Source organism: Miscanthus floridulus, chromosome 10 (genome assembly GCF_019320115.1).
Source record: "Miscanthus floridulus cultivar M001 chromosome 10, ASM1932011v1, whole genome shotgun sequence".
Taxonomy (NCBI): Eukaryota; Viridiplantae; Streptophyta; class Magnoliopsida; order Poales; family Poaceae; genus Miscanthus; species Miscanthus floridulus.
In genome coordinates, this window is record NC_089589.1 from 47606529 (window position 1) to 47616498 (window position 9970).

The following is a 9970-nucleotide window of genomic DNA, read 5'->3' on the forward strand; positions in this document are numbered from 1 at the left end:
AGTGATAGTCAACCACTCCACATATTGACCACTACATTTTATCATAAAAATTCTATAAAACATAGCAAATATATATATTTTTACTTTGAAACATTCAAACTCAACACATACAAACTATTTTGCGGTCAATTCTTTTTGAAAGAATGACTTATGACGACACCAAATCATCACATATTTTGTGACTGATTGACTTAACACCAAAACATCACATTTGCGACCAAGGAAGTACCAGGGGTCAAAGTTATTGTAATTTTGCGAAAATGACTACACGAAGTTGTAGTTCCTTTATTATGATGTCATAAATAGTTGTAGTTTTGTGAAATTAACTCCACATAATAATATAGCTAACAGGATGGCAAGAACAGACCATTCCAGAACAGAAGCGATCCCTTCACATCAGATGCACAAGCAAGAAAAAATTAAAACAAACCTCCTCATACTCAATATTACCTGGGTCGCAAAAATAAACAAATAATATGCAAGACCTTCCCAATTGCAACATGGAGAGCAAACTTGCAATCCTGGGTGCCAATTGAACCTCCTATGCGCAGCGGCCAAATTTCCAGTTAATTCTTTCTCCTGTTAAAGGGCTAGTATTTTCATGCTCAGAAAGGTGCTTCTCATCAACTTTTTACAAAGTCATTAGTTTGAGTTCATACATTAACTATCCTCATACTGGCAACACTTACAATAATCAAATCCCGTATGAAGATCACTTCTTTTTCCTTTATAAGCCAAGGTACAGATTTGCCCGTCCAATTTGCATTAATTTCCTTACCTGAGTTCCGCAGTTTCCGTTGCAGCAAAGACTCGTTTCGACTGTTCACTCACAGATATCAAACTCCCAGTCATGTCTCAAAGATGCCCTTCACATATATCATCCCCTTCTCGCTGAACTTGAGCTCCTTCCTCATCTGTTCAACTTGGACGTCATCACCCTGCACAAGGATCTCGGATTCATTCCCATCATCGGATAGGATCATCTTGACCTTGATCTCTTCTTTCCTTGATGCTTTTGTCCAGTAGTACACTCCCCTGGACCTCATGAAGGGTCAGTTACTACATTTGTACTGGAAGATTCATTCAGAATTGCTGGGAGTTAAGTATCATAGACATACGCCAAGGGGCTTAGGGTCATAAGCCAGAACCAGTTGTTGCCGCCTTCTGGTACAGCGATTGATAGAACGAGCCCAACACTCCCAAGGCTAATGCAGGTGCAGAAGGTTAGCAGCGCCGCCTGCCCTCTGCTTGGTATCATTGTGCCCTCAAATCTGGTTCAGAAGCAAAATATACCTCAGTTCAGCTTATAAGGTATTCCCAATTTCCCATGTAGGAGAAAATCCATGAGCTTGTGCTGGATTACATTACAGAAACACTGTGAACTGCAGTTTCACACTATGGAACACACTGGTGACGGGGCAAGCTGCTAAGCGGCTACACTACCACCGTACTACTCATTTGCATACTCCTATTACGATGAAAACAAATTTTGGTGTTTGAAACACCAAATTACTGTGTCCAACACTAAGATGGGGATTCATGCGAACTTAGAGTTAGCTTGGCAGTAGAATCAAGACACAACATAGCTAAATCTAACCTAAGTAGATTTTGTTTCATAAAGATAAAAGCATAGCCAAACTATGTATTACTGCAGCAGGACACAAGCTAGCATGCAACTTACGTGATGACCTCCCCACGGTCTGAGACGGTGAAATTGTTGCGTGTGAAGAACGACAGGATCTCTCCAGCCACCTGATTTGGCGCCATCGACTGCCCTTCCTCTTTGATAAATGTCTTTTGCACAATCTGCATCCACCAATTTGGCATACATGACAAATAGTGCTGCTGAATTTTGGTCAAGAACCCAAAAAAATGGGGTTCAAGAAACCCACATAAACCTCTGAACTAGCAGGTATAGTACTTTACTCAATATGAAACTGTTTGTGATAAAACAACTTTGCCAATTGCCATCAAGAGGACAACTAAAAAAATTTAATTATGCAATGCAGTGCGGTCCCTATCGGACGTGGTGGTGGCATCTTGGACCATGCAAATCAAATAAGAAAAGAAGAAGGTATATCATCTTTTGCCGACACAAGTCCACTCCACTACCACTACCCACATCACAGAGCACTAGCAGTCACATCTCGAAAAGAAGGAAGAACGAAACCTGCATCAAAGCTAATCACAGAAGCTCAAACCCGTGTGTAAGCTCGCCGAGACACAAGATAAGCTCATCCAGGAGCCAGAATTACCCGATTCAGCAGGCACGGGTGCATCTACTCGGAGTTACTGTACGCTGACGATCAAGTGTGGCACGAGAACAGCGCACACAGGCGTGCGCGTGGTGCGCGCCCTGCTCACAGGGCACTCGTGCTCGCGCGCGCGCGCGCACTAGCTCGGAGCAGCGACGAGCGCGAGTGCGGGGGCGAGCAACAAGCAACGGAAAACGAGGATGGACCGGAAGAGGGGAGAGGGGCACAGGGATGGATCCGGGACCTTGGACTTGACGGAGCGCTTGATGAGGGACCACAGCCCCGGCACGGAGAGAACGAAGAGCCCCAGCGATGTGTAATAGCTCGCCTGCGAGTAACCTGTCCCACCGGCGGCCACCGCGGCCGCGGCGTCGAGCAGGACCGCGGCGCTGTCCAGCAACGCGCGCGCCGGGGCGGCCCGGAATCGCCGCCGGGGGCGCGCGGAGACCGCCGCGCCCCGCGGCGGCGCCGGCGGAAGGGCGCGGAGCGGGAGGAGGAGGCGCCTCACAGCCGCGGCGGTGGTGGCGTCCATTTTCGGCTGGGGATAAGAGGCAAGAGCCGTGGGGGTGGGAAAGCGGGGAGGGCGGTGCGTTCATAAAGTTGGCGGGGCCCGCGTGTAAGTGTAAGTGGACTCTCGAGGAGGTGAACGAAACACGTAGAAGAAATTCTTTTCCCGTGTGCAATTAAAAAAAATCAATTTCATACGTGCTATTATAAAAAGTTAGGAGTAGATATCACAATTCCAAACTTTTTTTTCCTTTTTTCCTCGGTGCCCTTCTGTTCGTGTTATGAAATGACCATTTTGCTCTCCATCCCACTAGTGCCCCGTCTCACCGTCAGTACGCTTGGCCGTGGCCCTGTAGGGCTGGACACCTCCACGGACATCTCCCTGTTGCTCTCCTCGGACTGTCTCCCGCATCGCCTCCACGCGAAAGAGCACATCGATGAAGGTCACGTAGTCTAGCTTGTACTCAGATCGGACCATATCGACGTAGACCTTGAGCGACTACTGCCACGGTCGTTCTGCGCATACTCGACAATGAGGGTCGTCCACATGAAATGGGATGCAGAACGGGTGGAGCTCGCGGCGAACTGTGGCGGCGTGCACCGACCGACCCCGAGCGATCCCCGCAGGAGCGTCGTGGAGTGGAGTAGCGGCGGGAAAGGTGTACTCGTCGGCGAGCAAGCTCTGCCCACGCATCTCGCGGAACAAAGGCCAGCGCCCCCGCGTGTACAATATCGTCGTCCCTGGAGGCCCCTACTGGGTGCCGCACCGCGGCCGGCGACCACCCCGCCGGCACCGGCCTCGCCGTGGCCTCCATCTCCCGTTCCACCGTTCCATCGTCCACGGCGCCGCCACCACCACCTAGCCAACGTGGGCAAGCTCCCGCACGGTCACACCTTGGCGAACGCGAATGGTGCACGTGCGGCGAGCTCACCTTGCGAGTGCGTCCACCTCCCGACGTGCACCCGGCCGCCTTAGACGGGCGCTCCGCCGCCGCCACCTCTCTCCGTGTGTGCGTGAGCATGCGAGAGAGAATAAGGGTAGGAGAGAGGGACATTTTCACTAGCCGGGTCCACATATCAGGGTTGCTAAACCGTGAAATGCCAACGGAATGTGGAATGAATGGTGAAGACAAAAAAAGTTCTAACTAGTGACATCTGTGATCGCTCAATTTTTTTAATAGCACATATAGAATTGCAAACATAGCACATATAGAATTGCAAACATTTTTAATGACACACGAGGAAAAGACTCAAGAATAATTGCCTGCAATATCGACCCTCTTCCCTGTACCTTAACGAAATTCATCTTCTTTGCCACCACAAGAGGTAGGGGGACTTGGGAGGTCATCGGACTTATTATTACTTCCTGCGCCCAAGCAATGCCATGATACCGATCATGTGATGCAAACAACTACTCCCTCTATTCCAATTAATTCCAATTATAAGATGAATTATAAGACGTTTTGACTTTTCTAGATACATTATTTTTACTATGTATAGAGACAAATCATATATTTAAATGCATAGAAAAACTATATATCTAGAAAACTCAAAACATTTTATAATTTGAAATGGAGGAAGTAGATTATAGGAAATATGAAGTTACCATATTGCAGGATCCAAACGAACTTTAAGCATGTTCCAGGGGGGAGAAAACTCATCTGCACTATCCAATGCTAACTCGAAAGCTTCAGTGCCTTCCTTTTCTATTGATAAACGCTACAAGAATCTCACATTCTTTCATCATACACAGTATTACGATATGACCACAAAACTTATGAGAAAGGCATGTAGATAAATAGTACTGTTGGGCAATCTGTCCGGCAAGGGTGCAGAGTTTAGTGTCTTTTAAGAAGTCAACAAAACGTCAAAACATTACATCCGTGCACATAGGGGCTTTATTCATGTGAACCTCCACTGTTTATCTGTATGTGCACTTGCTGCACGGCTCGATAATCTTCAGGTTCACAGATGGGGGCACTCTCTCCTCAATGTATCTTTCAATGGCAACACGAGCCTTTCCAGCCTCTACAAGTGCCTCCTCATTGAGTGGCCAGCACCTATCAATGTTGGCAAACCTCCTGTCATGGCCACGGGTAGTGTCTAACGTAAGGCAGTCTAGTGACCTTGCTTTCTGCATAATGTGGATGGTGAGCTCGACCATGCTCTTTGCGGAGCAAAACCCTGTTATCATCACATTCTTGAGGTTGTCATGGTAGCATTCTGAGGGGCATTGTAGTTGTGAGGAATCACCATCAGGATCTTCGAGAATCGAATCGGGCCTAATGGTTGGCAGAGAAATCTGCACAGGAATAATAAAGTCAGTGTCTCTTCCATGATAACTAGAAGGTTCAGTTAGACTGGATACACCAATCTTCGCCACAAACATGTAATTCACTTGTAACAACCATGGCTAAGGAAATATCCAGCAACAAGTAAAATCCAGTTCCCAATCAGCAAGTAATACATGGTTTCCACTTTTTCAAATGCCTTGTGCTAGAAAGCTGAACCCGACCAGGCAATCAAGAATTTGCCAAAGGAAATCAGGAAAGGACTCAACACACTCATCGTTATAGCAGCATGGGAAATCTGGAAGCACTGGAATGAATGTGATTTTAATAAGACAATGCCAAATGTCTGGACAATCTTACATGCAGTTGCAGATGAGTGTGTCCTCTGGTGCTCGGCCGAAGAGAAAGATCTCCAGGAGCTTAATGTGGTTATGTGATTTTTAGTTCTGGAGTTTCTGGTCTCCTGTTCTGTTTTTTTCCCTCTCTTGGTTGAGACTGTCTTTCTTAGTTTTTCCTTTTGTGTTTGGGTGTATTTCTGTAAGCATGTGTCTGGGTGTGTCTTTGGGTGGGCGAGAGTTTTCTCTCCACTCTTGTGTTTAACTCCTCTCTTATTAATGAAATGATATGTAGATCTTCTGTACATTTGAGAAATAGAAAAATCTGAACTGTCAGGTTTCTCAATCTGAGCCAGCTAAGTTCAGAAACAGGAACATGGCCGGTTCACATCTTGCCAATTCTTTAGTTAGGTGAAGGATATTATTGTTGTTGTCATATAAATACATTTCAAAAGTATATATTACCACGGATAATTGCTAATTCGGTTTTCATCATGGGCAGCTTTTCAGAGGTAAATGAAGACTTACACGTATGATCAATGTCTCCAAGGTGGGAGATGCATCAAGAAAAGATACCAGGGAGCTAAAGTCATAGTCCGGAGAAAAATTTGTAGCACACAATGTAATCTCCAAGTACTTCAGCTGGAGGAATTTGCCTAACGTCATTGGTGTATTGATAGTCTGAAGACAGAGATGCCCAAAGGTTAGTCATGAGCAAAATATGATTTATTGAGTACTGCAAACATACAACTATTCTATGGCACTTTGCTTTCATAAAAAATGGATTAATTAGCAAGCATAAAACTGACCTCATCACTGGTTGACAGAAATAGAGTTTGGAGATTTGGCGCAATGAATGGAAGTTTGGTAATAGCATAATAAAGTGCATTTGATGAATAGTGACAGGAAAATCTTATTTCCTTCACTTGAAATGCATGTCCTAGTGAGATATGTATTTGGCGTCCTGTACAGGAGAAAGTTGAGAGATTTGGGACATTGCTGTCAATCATCTCCAGCATTTGGCAGTCCAGCACGCTCAGGATATTAAGCTTTTGCAGCTGACAAGGTATCTTCAAGCAAATTATAGTATTGCAGTTGGAAAGGGAAATTTTCTCCAAAGCACAAGAATTGGACAGAAAATGTAATAGTTGCTCGCCACTGATGTCGACTGAATACAAAACTAAATTTGTCAGGCTACTCACGCAACCAACTTGTGCCATGGAGTGAATAGAACACCCAGAAAGCATCAAAGACTGAATGGAGCTTCCCCTCTCACTAGATAAAAGAGAACATGGAAAACTGTACTTGATGTCACCGATTTCAAACAATGATAGTTCAAACTCTTTAATCCCAGGTGTCATGGCAACTTGAATCCAGTGATCAAGATAACTGGGATCTATAGTGGAACAAGGGTAGCTTTGTAGTCTAAATTCCTTCACTCCCATGCCAGAGTGATTCTGCATAATGTGCTCAACTCTAGTGATAAAATCCATTGTTAATTCATCATACCGAGATCCATATTCATTTATGCATAGTGAATCAACAGAAATGATGAGATTGGGATAGCATCTCCAAGAACGCAGAAAAGCATGAGACACACAGGCAGCCTGAGCAGCATCTCGCATCGGCATAAGGGCGTGTATCCGATGAAGAATGTCCTGCACAAGCATGAGATAAATAATAAACACCGCAAAATAGATGTAGCAATAATGTTTTCTTTGTTGAAGCGAAGCATGTGGAAATTCCTATCCAAATATGTAGTCATATTTACTTTTTTTGTTAACAGTTAAACTGTTTTTTTAACTGCCCATAACCTCCGGCATCCCCATCTTTTAATGATGAAATCATACCCCATAACCTTACCCACTTGAGGAGGATCACAATCACACCTTGGATCCACAGAGCCTTTAACTTGCAAAGGAACTCCAGACTTGATGGCGTTTACTGGATATCAGATGGAATGATGGACCAACAAATTCCTATAATCCAAAATTTCCCTAGCTCTAGCAGTGAACACTGACATTTTTGTTTCCCACACTTGAAATTACATAGACTATTACTCGATCTTATCCCATACCTCTGGAAGCTGGACTTGCGATCCAACTATTTCGCCGCAGTGAGAATCAGGCTTTATTTCAGCAGCCGAACAGGACAACCCCTCACCTGAAAATCAGATAGGCCATGAACTCATGATACAGAAGGGAAACTGGCATGAAGTGGCAGCTGGCCAGCTGCACAAGCCACTTAGGCTCGACAATCAAGCTCTTGCTTAACAATAAACTGTAAGGAACTACTGCCTCCACCCCAAATCGTAAGCTTGCCATCTAGGCACTCATCCAGATGCATGGGAAAATTCTTGTGCACAGGAAAGCCAGAACGACTTACAATTTAGAAGGGAGGTAGTAGGATTTAAGGGTTTGATAACAACAACCTTCACAGGGGAGGAAATACAGATCTATGCACATATTTCAGCGATCTTCGTCCTAGAAACCAAGAAACTGGGACGAACAGGGGGCATACCAGTTATCGCATCTTGGCTAAGCACCTCCATCTGCTCAGGTTTCCCCATGGCCGCCATCCCCAGATCTAACCCAAAGCCACTGATGCTCCCTTGCTCTCGCCGATTTATATGTACTGAAAAGCGCAGAAGTACAATGGCGCCGCCGCGGCGGCGATGGTGCTGCGACTTTCGAGCAGAGGAGAATTTTTTTTTTTACTTTTTTCTAAAATAAATGCCAAATCTAACGCAGTTGCTTTTTATTTTTCAATCTAACCCCGCCTAAGTCGGTGACGCGGCCAAAACACTGTGTCGTGCCACATGCATCGACGCACCATGGTCTACCACGTCCGACAGCGATTTTTACATGTGGAAATCCCTACGGCAGCACTGTAGCACCACGCGGTGCGGCGAGATAAAACCTTAGAAAAGCGTATCTTTTTCGTATGATCTTGGATAAAAATGATTTTATATAAAAATTATAGCTTTCGATGAGATCTACAATTTTCTTGTTTTGAATTTTTTAATTTAAGGTTATTAAGATGCTAAATAAATTAAATAAAGTTTCAACAGTATATTAATCGCGTATCAAGTGCTTGTTTCCTTGGAAAAATCGTATCTCTCTCATATGGTGTCAAATGAAGATACTTTCTATATTAAAGTTGTAGCATTCGACGAGATCTACAACTTTTTAGTTTTGGGTTTTTTAATTTAAGGTCACTAAGATGATCAAAAAAATTAAATAAAGTTTCAACAGTCACCCTGTTCGCTGGTTGGTGCTGGTGCTGGTTTGGGCTGGCTGGTGCTGGTTTTTTGTGAGAGGAAAACACTGTTGGCTGATTGAATAAGCCTGGGAAACCAACAAGCGAACATGGTATATTAATCACGTACGCGTGCTTGTCGCCTTGGGAAATTGTATCTCTTATATATGGTGTCAAATGAAAATACTTTCTATATAAAAATTGTATGTGATTAATATACTGCTGGAATATTGTTTAATTTTTTTAGCATATTAATGACCTCAAATTAAAAAAACTCAAATTAATGACCTCGAGAGATAGGATTTCTCAAGGGAACGAGCACTTGTATGTGATTAATATACTGCTGAAATATTGTTTAATTTTTTAGCATATTAATGACCTTAAATTAAAAAAACTCAAAATTAAAAAGTTGTAGATGTCGTCAAGAGCTATAATTTTCATATAAAAATCATCTTCATTCGAGGTCGTATGAAAAAGATACAATTTTTTTAAGGTTGTACCTTACCGTGCCAGTCTGGTTGGCGCGACACTACCTTGCTGCAGCGCCAATGGGCGTAGCGCGGCAAGGATTTCCACGTGAAAATCCTTGTCCGATGTGACAGATCGTGCCGCACTAATGCATGTGGCGTGACAGCGTATTTTGATCATGCCACGAACTTAGGCGCGGCCAAACAGGTTAGATTTGAAAATAAAAATGCAAAGGCCTTAGATTTGGAAATTGTTTTAGAAAAAGGTTAAAAAAAAAATCACTGAGGACGGGAGTCTGGTGGCGATTTTGCATTTGGGCGGAGAGAATCGATGTGACCGGAGAAGTGGAAAAAATAGTACGAGTACTATCTCTGTTCAAGGAAAAAATTTGTAAAAATATGAGTATGTTAAGTGGTATGAAAATATATGTTACAATGACAAATCTAATAATATTTATTTAATTTAATATTATATTTTGATAATGTTTTTTTTATAAGTTATTAAACTTAAGATATTTTCACACGGTACTATACTAGATTTGCATTTTTTTGAACAAAGGAACTATATTTAGCTGTAAAAAGATTACCTATAACTTTAGAATTTATAGTAACCTCTGTATTCCTTCAAGTCTGCAACTTGTTTTTTCCTTGGTGCTGCACTACATAGGCGGTGTTAAATCCAGCCCTTTAAAACTAGTATTTTATTAAAAAAATAATTCATCAGTAACTAGATTTGCAAGAAGTCAGCCTTTGAGTCATTTCACACTACACGACGCAAGTGAGACCACCTGAGTCGCGCCAACACGCATGGTGTGACTCATGCAACGGTGGCTCCTCCCGCTGTGCACAACCTGGAG

General features: G+C 43.6%; 2 protein-coding genes across 2 annotated transcripts; both read right to left on the reverse strand.

Moving 5' to 3' along the window:
- Nucleotides 1-614: 614 nt before the first annotated feature.
- LOC136490171 (protein COFACTOR ASSEMBLY OF COMPLEX C SUBUNIT B CCB1, chloroplastic-like) lies at nucleotides 615-2818 on the reverse strand. Its single transcript, XM_066486653.1, has 4 exons — nucleotides 2500-2818; nucleotides 1682-1806; nucleotides 1119-1271; nucleotides 615-1035 (listed from the first exon to the last, which is right to left on the reverse strand). Exons 1-4 carry the CDS (start codon nucleotides 2785-2787, stop codon nucleotides 849-851), a joined length of 753 nt encoding a protein of 250 aa, XP_066342750.1. The 5' UTR covers nucleotides 2788-2818; the 3' UTR covers nucleotides 615-848.
- Nucleotides 2819-4439: 1621 nt separating this feature from the next.
- LOC136490172 (putative F-box/FBD/LRR-repeat protein At4g00315) lies at nucleotides 4440-8123 on the reverse strand. The gene is made up of 5 exons (XM_066486654.1): nucleotides 7909-8123; nucleotides 7466-7551; nucleotides 6198-7046; nucleotides 5917-6069; nucleotides 4440-5064 (listed from the first exon to the last, which is right to left on the reverse strand). Exons 1-5 carry the CDS (start codon nucleotides 7964-7966, stop codon nucleotides 4684-4686), a joined length of 1527 nt encoding a protein of 508 aa, XP_066342751.1. The 5' UTR covers nucleotides 7967-8123; the 3' UTR covers nucleotides 4440-4683.
- Nucleotides 8124-9970: the final 1847 nt, after the last annotated feature.